This window comes from Cyprinodon tularosa, unplaced genomic scaffold (assembly GCF_016077235.1).
Source record: "Cyprinodon tularosa strain WSP-4 unplaced genomic scaffold, ASM1607723v1 ctg26, whole genome shotgun sequence".
Lineage (NCBI taxonomy): Eukaryota > Metazoa > Chordata > Actinopteri > Cyprinodontiformes > Cyprinodontidae > Cyprinodon > Cyprinodon tularosa.
This window is the reverse complement of record NW_024038961.1, coordinates 1,816,646-1,836,798: the sequence shown is the minus strand read 5'-3', so window position 1 is coordinate 1,836,798 and position 20,153 is coordinate 1,816,646. Positions and strand designations below refer to the sequence as shown.

Sequence of the window (20,153 nt, the reverse complement as noted above, 5' to 3'; positions counted from 1 at the left end):
ATGTACAGTTGTTTAAAAGGAATTATAATAGAACAGCCTCAACTAAAAACTGTGCAGCGCTATGTAAAAAAAAAAAACATTAGGAAATGCAATATATTGCAAGTACATTCTTCATAAAATAAATGTATTTTTTGTTGAACTGAGCAGGTAAGTGAGACACTTTGCCAGTGGAATAAGACAATTTCTATTTGAAATAGGAAAACTGCAGTCTCTTATTTCAAGTGCATAATATCTTGTTTTAAGGGCAACACCGACCATTCCATTGACAGATCATCTTATTTACCTACTTAATCACAAGCAGGATCAAATTCTTGCCAAGTAGGTTTGCACTTACAAGGAATTTGACATGGTGTTGATGGTGCAGACAAATTAGATATGTATACGGAATACAGAATCTATAGCTATATGCAATGTAAAACATACAATATTTAGTATATAGTTATACACAGTAGACCGTGTTAATGTAAGTTAAATTAAGGGTAAACACATTTTAAGAAACGTTTACTTGTTTTTAGATTGTTTTTGCAGTGCATTAAGGGTTCGAATAGCACCAATCCGCCATATCCTACCCAACAGACATTACGTTAGTTATCCGTTCTCCAGATTTTTTTAAAGGTCTGCATTCTCTAGTTCATTCATTGTTTATGATAACTGAAATCAAACAGCTGATAGAGGATTCCTGAAGTCCTGTAGGCTGTGAGGCAGGAAATCTAGGGATCTTTTTTGTTGTTTTAATGCCACACAAACCACTGGCAGTAGAAATAAGGAAACCTTAAAATCGTTCTAATTTTTCAATCTGGAGTCTTGTCTGACTTTCCTCTCTCTACCTAGCCTCCTGTCACCCCACTGTTAAAAATAATATATTTGATTTAGCAGCACAGGTAAACCTTTAATACTCACAGTGAGACACCTCTAAGTGTTGTTTAAGACTAAATGATCCGTATAATTCAGTCAGGTCTATATGTTGCAAACATTGGGAAGGATTTTTTGACTTTCTTTTTATCTCTAAACCTCTACAGACAGTTTTCATTCTTTTTTGATCCTTTTTAAAACTGTAAATAAAGCTTTCCTAAAATAAGCAGCATATTCTTCTATTCTCTTCTAGAAACCAGACTGCAAAGGTAGATAGATGGACAGGATGGTTAATTGGACTAGAGCAGGATTTCTAGTTTCTGGCCCTAAAAATCCAGTTTCCTTCACCTCTTAGATGTGTCCATAATCAAGTGATTGGCAGGACTCTGGAAAACTAGATTGCACACTGAGGAGGCGATTCAGCCATTTGTTTCAGCCGTGGAAGTAGAGACACATCGGAACTGAGAAAACCTGGACAAGAAGGTGGTTGGATGTATGGCTGGACAGAAAAATGCCTGTTGGACAAAGGCATTGATGGATAAATGATAGAAAAAGATGGATGATACAATGGGTATATACCCAATGGTAAAATGGCAAATGAATGGACACTAGGACAGGTAACACACTCAAAATACAGTCAGTCAGACTCAGTTCTTCCATGCTTTTTCACACAAATAAAGGATGACAAAGGTAAATCCGAATAAATACACCTTTTTATTTGACTGATTGACATGTCTTGATTATACAAACGCCAACACGGAGCTCTGAAATAACAGGACCAATCAGCGAGACAATGACTGTACATTCCGAATGTGAGCCTCCTTGGCTGTAATGCCTCCTCCCCCTAAACCCCAACCACCCCCCCCCAACCAGAGCATTACATTTGCAAGTGCTTATGTCTTATCTACAAGCACCTCACCGGGTCATTTTGCTTATTATAGAACAAGAAACCGTAGTGTTTCAGTACCAAAGTTTTTTTATTTTTTTAATATTTCCATAAAGTTCGGGGTGTAACAGATGCAGCTGGTGTAATGGTAGTGTATCGAGAAGGTAGTTGACTTTTCTCATCTGGTAGTGTTCAGACCAAAAGCCTCTTAACAGAATGGTTTGTGAGTGAAACTTTTCTAATTATCCTCTATCGATCCCATTCTTATATTCTTAATTCAAACATTTATTCATACAAACACACACACACATACATACAAATACTGGTATGTTTTCCCTTCATTAAAAAAAAAAAAAAAAAAGATAGCTTGCAGATATTTATTTTTTTTTGTTCCATCTGTTGCCTCTTGTCCAATAAACACACAATCACTCCTATTTTACCCAAGTGCAGTCTCACCATCAGCATTTATTCCGTAAAAACATTAACCGTACCATCGCAATAAATGGATGGATAAAATACCCTTACTTTCATTCTTGCATTTTTTCCAACCGCCCCCTTTCACCCCAGCTGGTCCCCCCTGCTGCTTTCCCCACAGTATGTAACAGTGACACAAACTTGTCCTTGGTGTAACAGCTGAGAAGACGGAACCAAAAAAAACACAAAAAAACAAAGAGGGTGGGAACGAGGTGTTGGTGAGGGGAGACGTAAGGGGGAAGAGATGGCGAGTTCTTCTCCTTGAGAAGAAACTGATAAGAAGGACTGTATCTGTCCGCTCGTCCGATCCCCCCGCCCCCAAATCTTTCTGATGAAGAGGAGGGTGATGGTGTAGGGGGAAAAGGGAGGTGGATGGAGGTGCAGAGGAGAGAATAGAAGGAGAGCAGGGGTGAAGTGCGTTGCTCTTCATGTGTCCTGGCCATCGGTGGCGTCGTTGGCATTGGACAAGTCTGAGTCCGTTTCCCGATTGGCTATGCGATCCAGCTCTGCCTGGACGTCGCTCAATCCCAGCTTTGAGCCTGCAGTAGTAAAAATAAATTGCAAAGGATTAAACATTTCTGCATTTTTTTCCCCTCACCATGCAAGAAGCAGTGTTTCAAATGCACATGATTGAAAAAAGGAACTGGGTGAAACTAGGGTAGATTTAGCCTAGCCTAGTTTAAATCTATATAATCATCATATATGATTCATGTGTATGAGGACTACCTCCATTTAATTCTAGCGAGTTTACAAATGAATGCTAACATCACAGGAGGCCACTGTGCTTCAAGTGGTCTCATTGTGTCTGAACTCATTAGCAGAAAAGAAGAGCAGCCGCTGCTGTCGTGGTGCTGCAGCTAAGAATAACAGCAGCCAACACTGACAAGAATAATCCCTGAATGGTAGCAGAAAATCAATAGAAAGCCACAGACTGTTACAAAGAAGCTAAGCTTGATCAATTCCAGGCCTACTTAGCTAAAATATAGTGCCAAGCGATTAGAGTATATACAACCTTTTAGGGTTTCTCTTTTTTCTTTTTTTTTAAAAAACGCATTTAAATTCAGCCTGCTTGAGCCAATACAGCTGCCAGCCCGATTAGTTTATCTTTCTATCTAAAAATTTACTTTTCAACAGCCTTTTCAGAGAAATAACTTAAATTAGATCAAATTCAACTCTCAGTGAACAGCAGTTCTCAAGTCTTACCACGCCATTTTTAAATGGGTTAAGGTCTGGACTTTGACTAGACAATTCAAAAACACGAAAACCTTTTCCAAAACTAGTCCTTTGCAGTTTCAATGTGCTGAAGAAAAGCCACAGCATGATGCTGACAGCATGTTTCCCAATGTTAGGCATGTCCAAACTCGGCACCTTGATGGTTACTGTCCTTCAGGATTTAGAGGTTTCTGCTTCAGTAACGCTGATTTCCATTGATGGCTGATTATCAGGCTTTTGCTGAACTGACATCATCAGAATCAGTGCTGAAGCCTGTAACATTGAAAACCTGTAACCCCCTGCTCACACCGACTCCGGTCTTACCGTTGCGGTGCGGTGGGTGCGGCGCCGCAGTGATTTCAAGTCATTAAAAAGACGTAAACCTCTCTCACCGGCTGCTGAGCTGTCCGGCTGCGGTTACCGAGACACTCCGGCGCTGCAGAAAATTCCGCAAGAAAGCTATCCTTGCGGCGTGCCGGAGCCCTCCGCAACAAGCTCTCGCAAATATCCTTATTTGGGCGGTGTTATCGCGTGAAGTTACGTGAACTCAAGTGAACTTCGGTTCTGGCGAGTTAAATCTCCGGACCTGTTGCCGGAGCCGCAGAGCCGCACCGCACCGTAGTCAAAAGGGCGGTGTGAGAGGGGGTGTGCGGGAGTTGCGGTCTCCGTCGGCTCGGTAACCGCACCGGCGCCAGTGTGAGCAAGGGGTAAGACAGTGGCCCTTGAGGACTGACTTTTGACATTCCTGCCCTATGTGGAAGTGCGTATACAAGGGGGGTGTCGTAATATGGCTATTGGCCCTTACAGGATGTTGGATGTAGGCTGAAATATTACATTTTGTTCTATCTGATCAGAACACCTTCAGCCAAATGTTTGCAATGTCTACCAGACTTGTGACAAAACAGCATTTCTTTTACTTGTCCTGATATTTTGGCAATAAAGGTAAATTTGTGGAGTGAACAACCAACAGTTTTTTTTCCCTAAACTTTGGGTCTCAGCTGCTCTTCCAAAGTTACCATGGTTCTCTCTGCTGCTTATGCTCTCCTTGTCAAGCCTGTCAGTTTAAGTGCACAGCCATATTTTGTACCACAGTCTTTCCATCTTTGGATGGTAGATAGAACCGTATGCTAAGAGACATTTGAAGGACAGGATATTGTTTTATACGTTAACCCTGGCTCAAATTTTTTGCAGATTTCTCCCTGACCTGGCTGCTGTCCATTGGCCTCCAAGAGGCCCTTTGCTCACCAATCTTCTTTAGCAAACATCCGAGGTCTTTAGAGAACAGCTGGATTTAAAATTAGATTAAATTACACACAACTGGGCTATTAGATCACTGAAAAGAAATTACTTCACTGGACTATTTTAGGGATGTCAAACTGGGTTCAGTGCATAAACTCACCCCATTATTCACTTGCAATTTTGTTTATCATTTAAATAAACATACAACTTTCCTTCAGAATTACAGTTAAACAATATTTAGAGTCAATATTTAGAGTCAATCTACTCAATAGATGGAAAGCTGAGCAGCCATTCCTTAGTGAACAATGAGCCTAACCTGATATGTTGAACTGCCCAGCCTTAGTTAGAATCATGTGCATCGACTGCTGCAGGAGTTAATGATGGGAAATGCATTGCAACATGCGAAGAAAAACAAAACACTCATCAGTGAAAAAAAATTTGCAAAAGAAGAGGAGCAAGGTACAAAAACAGGGGAACGTGCAACGGCTATGATTCACGTCTTTTTGCCTTTCTGCTGATAGACACATTCAGACTGACTGCATCTGCTCAAACCCAATCAGCAAATAAACACTGAATTATACAAGATAATCACATATATAAGCTGTTATATAATTCCTATCGGTATACATTTAGGCAAATAAAACCTGCTGATTACCAAAAAAGGCATAACTTGAAAAAAGGGGAAAAAAATAGTGATAACTAAACGTTTTCCATTAGGTCAAGGCAGGGTCAGAAGAGGGAGGAGGGTTTGGTGAAAAATAAAAAGGTAAAAAAAAAAAAAAAAAAATCAAATGGGAGCAGTAATAAAGGAGAAATACCTTGCTCAAACACACCTTAACGTGGCCAGCATCCTCTGACTAGTGCATACAGACATTATGAATGGAGTGGAGGAGAAGTAGGAAAATACAGATAATGGGAGCTGGAGTGAAGAGGTGTGACTACGGATGGAAATGTCCTCAAGCACAATTATCTAACATGTAACTCTATAAAGACCAGTGAAAAAAAAGAGAGATTTTGTATTCCCACCTGACTTCCGTACAGTTCCTGGAGTGTTGTTACCACCTGGTGTCCCGGGCCCTCCTGTCCCAGCTTTCTTTGTCAGTAGACTGTTGAAGAAATTGGCCAGCACGCCCTCACTTGTCTGACCTGTGGCGCAAAAGAGGTAGACATTTATGTAGCACATAAAATATATATATATTGAAAAAATATTGAAAGGACAGAAGGGTAAACAAAAACAGGCGACTGCATACCTGACTGCGGCATGGCGTTTGCAACGTTGGCCGCCGCCGAGCGATTGCTTGTTCTTGGGGAGCCAGTGGGTGCCCTGCTAGTGGTGTCCTACAGATCAGAGAGAAAAATAAATAAAAGTCACACAAATGGAAAGACATAGGAGGAGGGTTTCTTCATCTGAGCCAAAAAACAAACAAAAATGTTACTCACCACTGGTCGCCCTGGTGTCACAGCGGGCTGTTTGGCAAGCAGCGACTGAAAATTAGAGGACAATATGCACACTCACCCCAATTAGTACCTAATTAACATATCAAGACCCTCAAGACAGATTTAATTTGTAGGCCCACAAGCAATAGACCAGCATTCTTCAACACAGTGGAAATGTTTTCATACCTGAAGCTTTACCAGAAACACTTGGTCATCTTCCGCCTGAATCTCCTTTTCATGGACAATCTGTAGAAGAAGACAAACATTTCACAGTGGAGTTTTCTGAAACCTGAAGATCTGGGTGCACCTGGCAGTTTCTACAGGCCAACTTCCTTGTCTTCACATTTTATCAACAAATACTTCAGTGCATTTTATGGTTTTCTTAAATCTAACACAAAGTATTTCCAAGAACATAAAATGGAGGGAAAATGATGACTGTAAGCAAATTAATATAAAAGTGTAGCTTGCAGTTTATTAGCTCATTTACCATGAGACCTTGAATAAAATCTAGTGCAAACATTTGCCTTAAGCCATCAACACGTTAAAGAAAGACTTTCTGTAAAGGTAAAAGAAGTTTGCTAGAGAAGACTAAAGGGCTGGTTATACTACCTGCAGCAGTGTGTCGCAATGAGCTTGACGCAGATATTTTTGATTTATGTCCAATTTTATTCCACACCACTACACAAGAGGGACAATCACTAAGTAGCTGTTGGTGTAGATACAGCCAAGGCGGTGAGGAAGTGAGAGCAAGTTTATGTAACAATGGAGGGACATGAGGGTGAAAAAGAGCGCGGATCAAGATGGAAAAAGGGTCCCAGCGTTCTCTAGCACCTTGCTCTTTTAGAATTTTAAAGCAGGATTATTAAAAATAGTTCTGAGCTTTAAACAAGACCAGAAAGAGTATGGTTCATCTGCAAGCCCAAGAGATTATAGCCATAATCTCAAAGGGTATTCAACAATAGCTTTAGTCGCAAAAGCAGCCATGGTGTCTCTGTAGAGGCTGGAGAGAACTACAGCTGGGAAGGTGTGTTGACAAGGCTGCATTTTCTTTTTTTTTTTTTTTTTTTTTTTTTTTTTTTTTTACAACTGACAAATCTGGTTGTCATAAAGTAGTGGCAAGAAGAAAGGCATTGTTGAAAGAAATCCCTAAGAAGTGAAATTCCTAAGCTTGACGTTTTCTTTCCACAAATAATACTCCAAGAAAAACCTGTTAGAAGCTTTAGAAATCTGGAAACAGACCCCAGCCAGATAAGACCCACTGATCTCTATTTATTCACTGGATTGCAGATAGACCGAAAAAAATGAAGTAATTTGCCACCATTTTGGTCCTCCCTACTTTCACAGAGTTGCACCATAAAAATGCCTGTAATATAATGTAATGTAATTAACTTAACAATGTAATCAATACACGTATATTACATGCACATAATCATAGTGTGCATGTGTAGATAGTGTGAGTAATATTCTTAATATTTGACTACATTATTATTAAGCTCCATTAACACACTGATTTTGTTATGATGGATTTGTATTATATGTTATATTGCGAGATTTAAAAACTTCAAGGACTTCATACTGAATATGCAATATGATGTGCCATTTTTTTTACCTTAAATGACAAATATCTGAGCCATTAGAAGCATAAAGCTAATAGAGATTTCCTCTAAGAGACCGCTGTAGTTATAGTAAAAGGCAACTCAGTGAAGTGTTGACTCAGTGGAGCAAAATGTAAATACTGACCACACCACTTAGATTTTCGGATGGTGAAAGCTTTGAATGCTGTGGATCATTTCCCCTTCCTTTTATTTTAACATGTTCATTTGTGAAAACCTGTCACATTAAATTGTTCGGAAGTTAAGGTTAGGATGATGACAGTTAACACTAATGCTACATTAGCTGTGAAATTGATGGATTATGAAGGCTATGAAACTCTTTTCAAGTGCTTGTACCTTTCTAACAGGCGGTTTGACTACTACATCCTCAAAGCTGTCGTCTGCTTTCAGCGTCTGGAAGTTCTCATGAAGGATGGCGATCTTTTTCTCATTATCCCAACCTGACGGACTGGCAGAGCACAGGCAGGGTTACAAATCAACTACAGATGTTGCTGCCATCCCCTGGGAGATGAAGTGTACCAGCTTACATGAAGACGGCGTCTTTCTCCACCACCTGCGCCGGGCAGTGGAAGGGAAAGCCATAGAGTCTGTGAACAAGATATTTGTAAAGGATGTCTAGGTTCTTCATCTCCTTCACTGACGTGTAAAGCAAAGAGGCGCCGTCTGAAAGGTCTGTCAAGGCTATTCAGAACAAAGCAATGTCAGCAAAAATGGGCCTGATACCATGGTTACAAACACCTTTAAAAGAGAAAAAATACGAAAAAAATCAGGGTTTAAGCTGAATGAATTCTTGCTTGGACTAATTAAAATCAGCTCAGAAAGCAAAAACATTTTCACTTAATAAACATTGAAAACTTTCTTACTATAAGGCAAGGTAAAAGGCAGCTGAAAAACAAATTATCTAAAGTGGTAACAGTTGACCTGTTTACTGAACTTAGGCAAAATCTCTGCAACAAACACAAAAGATGGCAAGTTTTTTCTAGTTTATTCCAAAAAAGAAACAAACTGCTGAAGGATCAAACAGTGCACACAAACATTATAGCAGCCTTTTAAAGGCCCTTCATGTGCCGCATATTCCGCTGTGTTTGTGTGCGTGCAAAGTTTAAACCTGCAGCTGCAGCATTGGTGTTTTTTCAAGGATACACTGCAGACAGATATGTCTGATGTGGGACTGGATGAAGTCCAAGTGTTCGTCTCTGTAGTCGTGCTCCTTCTCCAGTGTGCTGATAGCATCACACTGAGGAGAGATAAGCAGGTAAGAGCAATCAATCGGCATTGATGCATAATTTACCTTAATGCAAACGTTTTATATACAGTAGTGGTGGAGATAAGATTACATACGCTCATCCAAGTCTTAGGCATAATGTTATTGTTGTGATTTTATTAAGAGTCAATCTTTTTCCAGGTTGGACTGTTTACTTTACAACACAAACAAATGTACTCCTATTGGGAAAGGGTCACAATAATGCATTCAGCCTATGAGATAATTTTGGTTAAATATTCAACAATTTCTGAGAAATTATTCAAATGGGTTTGGCCGTTAACCACAGTTGGAGCTATTCCAGAAGTTTGATGCTAGCTTTGTCTATTGCAAAACAAGCTTTGATATGTCCACTTTGATATGTCCACCTGTGATCTGCAACTGGACCTTACTACCTTGTCAAAACGAATAAGTAGTTGCAGGATGATGGTTCTTCATATTTGGATTCATGGGGAGAATGAGCATTTGTCACATTTATAAAAATTTGCACAATGAGAACTAGAGCCTTGACTGAAATATTGCTATACGTGTTTACATCCGCCGCTATCATGTTGTGTTCTGGAGTTATCTCTGTAACAAACATATTCTATACTATTTTAATTGATGGAAGTACCGTAATAGCAAAAACTTGCATTTTTGAGATTAGCAGAATATTAAAACGTTTTTGCACACATTTCTAACGGAAACACATTTACATTGACTTAGCAGGTGCTGAACCAAATTCTTCAACTTCATCTACCACCTAATATGAGCCCTATTGCTGGGTTAACACTTGAGCCTTCATGAGCAATTCTGACAATGCGTGGAGTAAAATCCATGGCAAATTGAAAGTGCACCAGTTACTTATTTTGAAAAATATCCCACCTATCCGCTATATTCAATCAAAATCCATCAATGAAAGGATTTATGACATTGCTCTGAATGAGTGTATGTAAACTTCTATCCAAACTTTACAAAAGGCCCTCTACCTTTGTGCAGACCACCACCACCGGTATTCCTAAGTTGTGTGTCAATGTGTTATCCCCTAATGGCAGAAGCACGCCCTCCTCTTCATCACTCCTCCTCTGCGGCGTGCCATCCTCTCCGCTGCCTGGCTCTGTGTACTCCTGAAACTGTTTTACGACTACAAACCACAAAAATGTTAGTTCAATGTTAGAAATATGGGCACATGTGGAAACTGAGATAAAATGTCTGAGGATGCTTCTGTAGAGACAGCCCCCCCCTCCATCTGACTCACTTTTGTGCTCCAGCTCCCGCAGCTTTTCTGGAGCAACTCGGAGTTTGTCGATGTGTTCCCTAGCAACGGCAGCCCACTTCTGAAGGGAGTCCAGGGCGTTCCACGGCCGTGACATGTCAACAGTTATCAGCAGCAAAGTGTCTTCAATCGAACTCACTGGCACAGCTACTCCCTGCAGACCTTTGTGGTAAAGGTCTCCGTCCAAGACCCAGGCATTGCACCGTGTGTAATCTAGACAAAAACACAAACTAGGTCAAGACTTCAGTAGCATTGTTATAAGATTTTGCACTACTGCCGTCTTGGAAGTAGAAAGAGGTAAACAAAAACAAAAAAACTAAGAGAAAAGAAATCTAAATATGCAGCCATGGTTACCATCAATATCATCATCATGGACGCTGAAGTAGAGGTATTCCAGGCCACGGCCTTTCATGTAATCCTCAATACCTTGTAGTTTTGCAACCAAGGTAGTCTTCCCTGAGCCCACCTCACCTAAAGACAGAGAAAAAAAGCTTATCACACAATTGTATTTAATTTTACATTTTGACATTTTTTATATCAAGACTAAAACAACATTATGAAAAGTTACAGTTTTACTGATTCTTCTCCTACTATAGTTTAAGTTCCTTTCAGGTGAAGCCAGAAAAAGCACCTTGTCCCCCCACATCTTGCTGCATTCATTCCTATACCTTTTAATTTAAAGTTGGTAAGGTGGACACTCACAACGTGGAAGGAAAATAGTTGCACTGGAAGCACACCTGGTAAGCTAGCAGCAAAATGTCTATATAACAGCTGACAGCGGGCTATAGATGAGCTGATAACCCTACTAACTGACCAGCTAATGTCAGCATGCTATATTGCTGTTAATGTTTTGTGAGGAACAGAAAAGCTTAAGAGTGTAACTGTGATTGAAATGATTATCAGCTATTTGAATCCATTTTATATAGAGTTGCATGATGTTAAAACAAAAATCACATTACAATTGTATTGTTAAATATTGCCAATATTTGACAATAAGAATAGGAATCAACCCACATTTCATTTACTACTCTTCTTCTTTTCCATCATAATAGTGTTTCCTCCACTTTCCCCAATGTTTATGATCTTGATCACTTTATTATACAACCTTAAAATCCTTCTTAGTGGTCAAATAAGCCTTTGACTGATTGGCATAGTTATAATCGAGAGGACCCAAATATAATACCATTAGATATGGATAAACCATGGATTCAATTCATCATGCAGCTCTTATTTCGCCTTAAACATGGATTTGTACATTTTATTTATAATATCTTTGCTGTAAAATCAAAACATTAAATAAATGTTACATTAATATATTATTAATATATTCCCACTCTGTGAAATAATACATGAAACCATGCTAACAATATTCTGTTTTTTACTAAAACTCTTTAGTTTTGGTTTTATGTTGTATTTAGTGTTTTTGTAAATATGGTATTTTTACTTGTAAGAATCTCACACTACATGATGGCTACTCTTGACACAAATAAAAACCTAAAAAACATGCAATTCAGAGTCCAAATATTTGACTCTTTAACTACATTTCTTTATTTGTCGGGATCACAAGAAGAAACATTGGACCATGAAGCCCTAAGTTAAATAGGGTAGATGTTCCAACCTCCCTTATAAGGATATTAATCGGCAATTCTCAACTAGACAAAATGAGAGAAACCAATTACCAATAAAAAACATAAATGCTTTAAGATTTAATGGTGGTAATTCAAGAACAATTCAGATCAAACAATATGTAAAAGGTAAGAGTGCATATGCTTTATGCTTTAAGAGTGGATATGCTTTAATGTACATCCAGTTGAATTGATATAATCAATGCAAATCAATCTAAGCTAAAAAAAAAAGAAATGATGTTCAAGAATCCTCAACAATCCAGGAAACAGGGGATATCGATTAAACGCTGCATATTATTTATATCACCTGAATAAGTATTTCTATAGCAATATGTAGCAATGGCCATACATAATGCAGTATCTATCTATCTATCTATCTATCTATCTATCTATCTATCTATCTATCTATCTATCTATCTATCTATCTATCTATCTATAGATATATATATATACACTTTGCATGACAATGTTTATGTCATTTTTTTTCCCATTCTTGCTCTGTGTCATATCAGCTTGAACCGACAGGGGGCCTGTGGAGATTACAGCTGCTGAGGTTGCTGATGTTGTCATGGACAGCATAACAAGCAAACGGCCTGCCATACACACACACAGCACTCCACGCACAGGTAACCAGGAGGCTGATTAGCTGAAATGGATAGCAAGCAGCGGATTATCAGAGGCGGAAGTGTTGTAAGCACTACCGAGGACTGGAAAGGGATCATTCCTGCATCGCTTAAACTAAACATCACAATATATTGCATTTTTTCCCCACCCATTCACCAGTTTCTCAGAATAATTGTTGCCTAGCAGCGTGTAGCATCACTGAAAGCTAGAATGACTTGCAGGGTTTCTCTCACAACATAACGATGATGCGTCAGGAACAGACACCTGCCTCCATCCCCCCGAACACAAAGCTTGTAGAAAAATACCCCATCATCATCATCCTCATCATCATCCTCAGCAGGTTTAGCTACAGCTGATTTAAGTCTGGAGAACAGGATGAGGGGATCGGCAGCTACCAGGCTATCAGAGCTAACGATGCCCATTGGCTAAGCAGGAGACTGCAGACAGATACCCACCCATGACCAGGACATTTTTCCCAGACGGTAGTTTGGATCTTGAATGGGTAGAAACTTCACTCAGGATGGTGGACCTGTAGACAGAGAGGGCCCGTTAAAAAAAGAAAAAGAAAAAAAAAAAAACATTCACAGATAAACAATAAGTGGCTTTAGCGAGCTGGTGCCGCTCTGTCACCACTCCGCCTGGTGCTGATGCTAGTTAGCATCGCTAGCAGGCTAGCTGTCAAACCATCCCTGCCACAACACTGTGGCTCTCCGCTACCAGACTGCAAAAACCTGCGCACACTAAAAGCACTTTTATTTTCTATCACCCACCATAGGTTCTGTCCGTCTTCTTCCTCTGGGTTGGAGCTCTCCAGTGTGCTCTTAGGTCCAGCTGATGTGGAGGATAATAATGCACTCCTCCCTGTAGTCGCCATCTTCGCAGGGTTTGTAAACCTAACGAGAGGCACGGTGTTGTGCAGAAAAACGTGCCCCCCGTCATTTGAAGGCAGTTTCTTTCCACCGTTCTCGAATAAAAATAATATATAGTTAATTGTACACATACATATTCTATTTATCTTTTATACTTTCACACAGAATGTAGAAATACAAGTTAAAAAGTAGCTTTTCTTATGGAAAAATCCACTTGAGACCAACAAGTCTCTGGAGAATTTGAGGTATATAATGACATATAACAAAAAATAATATGTAAATATTCGATTAATAAAATATTTTTATATATTACATTAAATGTATATACATTTGTTTTTTTTTATTGATATTTAATTACTAATAAAGACAACGAAATCAAATTAAAAGGTGGACGTGCTTCTGATTACTGGGGCCCTTTTTTCTGCGTAACACCTGAAGGTAAGCAGCAGCAGTGAGCTAACCCAGCTCATTGAACAGCACAGCACGCCGCGACCGGGGCGTGGTCCGGCCGCACAAAGCTCCAGCTTCACTACAAAAATGATGTGACATTAGGACTTAACTTACACAGAGAATGTAAGAGATACAGGTTAAAAGGTAGGGTTTCTAATGGGGGAAAAAAAGACAAAAAAAAAACAAACAAAAAAAACAAACAAAAAGACATCTGAAACAAAAAAACAAAAAACACCACTATCTCTTTCTCAGTTGTAATGAAATATACAAACTAAAGAAATAGTGTGTTAATATTTGTATAGGTAAATGTATTAAATTATTTTTTTTAAATTACACTTTTCACATTTTGTCAGTGGGAAGTTCAAACTTCATTGCATTAGTCTTGGGATTCTATGGAAACACAAATTAGTGCACACCCGTTGAAAGATTTTATTTATCTCTACTTTCCCTTTTAGCTTTACCAATAAGCTATTATTTTGTAGGCCCAAAATTTGCTGCCGTTGAAGCTAATCTGGCCTAAACCAGTCTTGCATTTCTAGAGACCAAAAATCTTTGCCCTTTTTTAAAAATCACAAGCTCAGTCCCACTGGATAGGGTGCATCCTTAAAACACTGATTTTCAAGTGTTTGCAAATATTATCAGTTGAATTTGGGTTGATAACTCTAACTAGATCACTCTAACACATGTTTATGTTTTGATCTTAACCTAAATTCCACTTCCATTTTCCCACATATGGTCTGGAAATATGACAGGGGGGCATCGCCCCGCTGGAAAATGAGCCTCCACACCACCCTGACGTCTAATCGGTTTTATTCGAGGATTTTCCTCTCTAATAATTTTTCCCTTTTAGAATAGTGCTCAAAGAGATGAAAAGTCTTAGTCTTCTTTTTTTGGTTTTTTCTTCTCACATGGTGTTTTGCATGTGTGAAGAAAAAACAACAACATATGGTTTCATTTAAATTCCCTTAGACAGAACCAATAAACCTTTAGTAATGTCATAAAAAAAAAAGTGGACTGTTCCCTGATGGTCACAGTCATTATCTGACCCAAGTGTAAAAGTTGGTCAATCTTAAAATTGCCAATTCATATAAATATCCATGTGATCCACAGTCTAGTTGGAATAAAGAAATAATCAGCTAGAATTGGTCCACATTGTTAAGTCTTTGACATATGCCACTGAATGTTTGGCCTATTTACCCCCAAAACTTATCAGGTTAAATGCGATTTCAACACAAATCCGTTTTAGACAAATTATCCCCCTAAATTTGCTGCCTTGTAAATCACTGCCAATGCTTTTTGAATGAAATAGCACCAGGCCTAAGCTTGTAAGGAGATAAAGCTATTAATCCATGTAGGATTTAAAAGCACTTCAAACTGAGATTTTGTACCACAGAATTTCTTTTTAAACTGCTCCATTGAAATGAATTATTTCAAGTTACTGAACTTTTAATTCAGAACATCAGGTTTTAAATGTAATTCCCAATGTTAAATCTTCAAATTTTTGCCAAAAACTTTGTTTAGAATTTGACTAAATATTTGGGTTCAGCCACCACTTGTCCTGTATTTCATGTGTGCTGGATAGCAGAGAACTAAAAGTGTTTTATGAAATGGAATTTAAGGGCAGTTGCTTTAAAAAGGGCAGCACAAGACCATTGTTCAAAATTACATCTGAGCCTGCAGCTAGGAAAAATTATGATTGGTAGGAGCTTGAAGATTTTAAATTTACTAAGATGATTGTGGATTACATTTTTAAGCATGTACTGTTCTGTGGATGGTACATTTGTAGATAATTTTCACTTCAATTAAATTAATATAGGTGTTTTCAATACCTTATTGTCCAAAGTTGCAGTTGATTAAAATTATGTATGAGATATATTACCCAGCATTTTCACATGTTAAAGTAACCTTGGTATTTACAGCTCAAGGGAACCACATATTGATCATTTTCATTGCAAGGGACCAGATGTAAATAAGGACAAAAGGTTTTCAAAAATTGGGAAAAAAATAACTTTTATTTAATAGTGTCAAAATAGTAAAAAAAAAAAAAAAGGCCCAAGAGCAATTCAAAATAGCTTAAATAATAAATAAAATGGATTTGGGTCCAACTCAGCTGAGGTCAACTAACTCAAAGTAAAAACTGACTAACTGATAAAAAACAGAGGCTGCTTAAATAGGGCTGGAATAACCTAAACTTTCCAAATGAGGGAGGCACAATATAGCAGAGAAGCAATAAAAAAATAAAAAGTCCATACAAAACTACAAAACTAAAACATAACTAAAACAACTCTTTTACTTAGCACAATTAATTGAATATTAAGGTGATACAATAACTAAAGTAAACTTAAACAAAATCCCCCCTCAGTTCTTGGGAAAGTGGTTTGTTCCTGAATGCTTCCACCTCCAGCTGATCTGCACCTGCAGAATTATGAAATTACACAAACCTTGAGGTGGAGGTAGAAGGATGCACCACATCCATGCTGCACTAATGCAGAAATGAATGGTAAAAAAAAAACTATTTTAGAAGTGCTGACCAAATGACCAAATATCAGCTGCATTTACTACAAAGTTCACGGACATACTTTTAAATGTAAATGCTGTCTTTAAGATTGTTTTTCGTGATTATCAGGAGCACTAGTAAATTATAAACAATATGATCATTCCAAAGAATAATTCTATAAAAAAAAAAAGTGAATAGTAGCTAACTAATTTAGCTGAGCAGTTGAATTTGTTAATTAAATGGAGGAAAATTATCTCAAAATAGATTAAAAAAAGATACAAATTTTGCTGTGCAACTCTAAAGCTAGTCATATATATATATATATGACTAGCTTTAGACCCCTTCAACATATATAGCCTATATTATATATACATAAATATTCCATTAATTTTAGTCAAATATATAGATACATGTGTGGAAATAACATGCGTTTAATTGGTTACGCCCGTTTCACAGTTTTTTTTGTTGTTTTTTTTTTGTTTTGTTTTTTTCTAATTTCCCTGGTTTAGGTCTAACAATATGTTTAATCTCTACACACGAACCCTTTTTTCGCCTTAAAGGTTAATCTTTGTGATTTTTTCCCCATTTATGCATGCAACGTAATCAGCCTGCAAATGGGTTCTGATTGAACGCATTAAATTGATCTCAGGAGAGGAATCTGTCGGGAACAGTGTGAACTTCAGCTGCCATGCGGTCTCAGGTGTGTGGTCAGCGCTTATTATGAAACCACTGAAGCGCGTCGGAGCCAATCAAATCTGAGCAGCACAGAATTAGTTTTCTTTTTTTGGTAAAATGTTCCTCCTAACAACCACTAGATGGCGTAAAAGGCCCACGATCGCTGTCCGCTGGTCCCCAGATGTACTATGCGCTCTCTGTGGCCCCCAATGGAGCCAGAGGATTCCAAACTCCAGTTAAGTGGCGCACCGTCCCTCCTCCTCCTCATATTGAGCCCGGAGCGCAGCAAAGCGCACAGAGGGAATCCTCTCCATCCTGGAACGAGCTGCATTTCAACCCCGCTTCGTCAGTCAGCGCCCCAAAACTGCTCGTGCTCTGCAGTGCAGGAGGAGGGAGGTCTAAGTGGGAGTGTGTAGGTGTGTGTGTGTGTGTGTGTGTGTGTAGGGGGGACATATCTACACAAGAGGGAGATGGGACCGGAGGCGTCAGGTATTCGTGGTTGATGAATGAAGGGCAGCGAAGTTCTTCTGCTCATCTCGGATCTTTCTTTCAGGACTCTGTGGTGAGTTTTCCCTCCCTAGGAGATCTGAGGCAATTCACTATTTATTCTGTTTAATTCAAACGTGTATTCCTGTAAAAATAATAATAATAATAATAATAATGATAATAAAAGGAGGAAAGAAAGAAGAAAAACACCAGTTATGATGTAAATATGCGTTGAAATAAAAATATAAAAATTCGGAAGTATCAGTTTTAATGAATTGAAAATAAATAAAGCAAATTTTAAAGATCTTTTAAAGTAATAATTTTAGAAGATATGATGCACTCCATGAATATCCAGCTCATTCTGCATCCCTTTCTTTTCTTCCTGTCTGCTTCATCCCTCCCAGTTGTGTGTGTTTATTCTGTTCTCTGATTTAATTTCACTGATCCGTCCACTTTACGCTCAACATATGCCAGCACCAGTGTTTAAAAGTTCACCAAAAAGTTCCCTTTCTAACTACTTTTACTTATTACTTTATGTTTACATATTTTCTCCTGCTAATGCTGCATGGTTCCTTTAGGACAAAATATTTGTAAATGCAACCGTATCTGTCTGATAATCATTATGTGACTAAGCAATTATTGATGGTGTCATACACCTTCCTGTGACTGGGTTATTGATGCCAAACTCTGTCACAGTTGCTGCTGTGCTTCTAGGTGAAGCTTGCTTTCCATCATGTACATGCTAAATCAGGATTCAAGGCAATTTAGCTGGTGATTCTGCTGTGCAGAAAAAACCTTCAAAATCTGCAACCAGTCATGTTTTCCTTTGATGATTGCTTGAAGAAAGTAGAGACTCCTACACGATCTGTCCCCATATGTTTGATAGTAGCTTCCACAACAGTATTGAAGTCATATGCAGAAATATATGTAAATAAGTATTTTCCTAGAGTTTCAAACCAATTCAGTTAAACTTGCTTTGATTTCATTGCTCCCATGTACGTCAGACACAATATCAACCTTAAATTTCTATGTTGAGTGAAGATATTTGGCTTTAACTTTTGTATATAACATTGGCTTTCGTTACCCTTATAAATGTAAAATACTGTAGCACATCAAATTCCAAGTTATCTTAGTAGACCAAACTGTCACAAACGTTTTAGACAAACCAATGGTATCAGTGTTGTAAATCAGAGATGCAATGTACTGTGCTACTTCTACAAGAACTGTATCTAGAAAAATGTTGTTCCAATGACCGTATCATGCTACGTTATGCAGATACTCTGTTATGCAAGTCACCCTCGTGGGGTGGTATGTGTCATCCTCAAGCTCGGGTCCTCTACCAGAGGCCTGGGAGTTTGAGGGTTCTGCGCAGTAGAATATATATATATATATATATATATATATATATATATATATATATATATATATATATATATATATAATACTATAATATAATAATACCTTCATGTAACATTGATCATGTAACTAATGTTTAATTATTCATTAAGCATATGGATGTGTATTTTTACTGAACATACACTTGAGTATGCCAAAATTTTATATACCTGAATCACTTTTCTTACTAGAATATTATATCAAATTCTAAAATAAACTAACTATAGACCTTTTAGTGTTTGTTTTATTTTCTTGATTTTGCGTGCAGTGAAATCATTGTAGACAATAGTAAACAAAGCAATATTAAAGCTACAGTGTGTAATAATTACAGGGATATACAGTACATAACTATGTTATTTATCATCATCTACGAGCTCAGCCTCTTAACCTTAATATTTGCGTTGCCTTAGAATTCGTTATTTATAATTACATAGGAGCGGGTCTCGCAGCCATGGAGGCAGACATCTTTGCGCTACGGCAGCGCAGAGCCAACAAAGTAGCGATTGCGAGATCGCCCATTACGCTCGAAAGTAACTACGGCAAGTTGTTTAAGTCTACATGAAATCTATACCCTACACAGACTAATGAAATACTATCTGTAAAATTATCTATGTAAACAAACCTCATCACTTGAGAAGGTAGGTGATGCGGACGTCGTGGAAGACATTTTGTCCCGTATTTTGTCCCGGTCTGCAGTCTGGACGTTAGATGTCGCTGAAAATTACACACTGTAGTTTTAATGTACACCCAATGTGCATCGAACTAGACAAAACGATGGTTGCTGTGTTTGCAAAATGTATGCAACAAAATTATTGTATTGTACTATAGTATTACATTTACTACGCCCTTTGTTCTATGAGAGCTACTAAAAAAAATCTGAATTTATAGCCTTCTTTGTGGATTCCATTCCAGTCCTCTGCTCTGACCTGTGTTACCTTACAAAGAAGGGTCAAAAGGTTATTTGGATGCAGTGTTTCTCTACAATATTAATGTGGTAAATATTTATTAGATGGATACCAGAAAACCAAAATAGGTCAAATCTTTAATCAAACCACCTTGCGCTCGGCTTCTTATAAACGTATAAAATGTGTTTAAAAAGCCTCTATTAACAAAGTGTAATTTTCAAAATACTTTCCTGTTTTCTTTTACGTTCAGCTTGCTCCACTTGTATCTAGTCTTTCTGAGGTTTCTGTTCTGTCTTTGTTGAGGTTTTGCACGTCACTGTTTAGTTTTCTCGGATGTTCCTTCTCATTTCTGTCATTGCACATGTTTTGTTGTGGTTTTTGCACAATGAGTATTACGG

The 20,153-nt window shown here is 38.2% G+C and overlaps 2 protein-coding genes across 4 annotated transcripts in view; one reads left to right on the top strand and one right to left on the bottom strand.

The window, feature by feature from the left end:
- Positions 1-1,547: 1,547 nt before the first annotated feature.
- Positions 1,548-13,407, bottom strand: dync1li1 (dynein, cytoplasmic 1, light intermediate chain 1). 3 transcript variants are annotated; one of them, XM_038288948.1, is made up of 14 exons: positions 13,249-13,407; positions 12,934-13,007; positions 10,584-10,700; positions 10,212-10,442; positions 9,943-10,097; positions 8,857-8,950; positions 8,241-8,376; positions 8,050-8,161; positions 6,287-6,346; positions 6,104-6,148; positions 5,914-6,001; positions 5,690-5,809; positions 5,497-5,520; positions 1,548-2,751 (listed from the first exon to the last, which is right to left on the bottom strand). In XM_038288948.1, the coding sequence occupies exons 1-13, from the start codon at positions 13,350-13,352 to the stop codon at positions 5,498-5,500; spliced, it is 1,359 nt and encodes a 452-aa protein (XP_038144876.1). In that variant the 5' UTR covers positions 13,353-13,407; the 3' UTR covers positions 1,548-2,751; position 5,497. The 3 variants fall into 3 exon arrangements, with proteins under 3 accessions (XP_038144876.1, XP_038144875.1, XP_038144874.1); XM_038288947.1 differs by lacking the exon at positions 5,497-5,520 and adding an exon at positions 4,980-5,028; XM_038288946.1 differs by lacking the exon at positions 5,497-5,520.
- Positions 13,408-17,201: 3,794 nt separating this feature from the next.
- Positions 17,202-20,153, top strand: part of cpne4b (copine IVb) — a 52,210-nt gene continuing 49,258 nt past the window's right edge. Inside the window, exon 1 of the mRNA XM_038288853.1 lies at positions 17,202-17,531. The gene's annotated coding sequence lies outside the window, so the exon portion shown is untranslated. The remainder of the gene's footprint in view (positions 17,532-20,153) is intronic.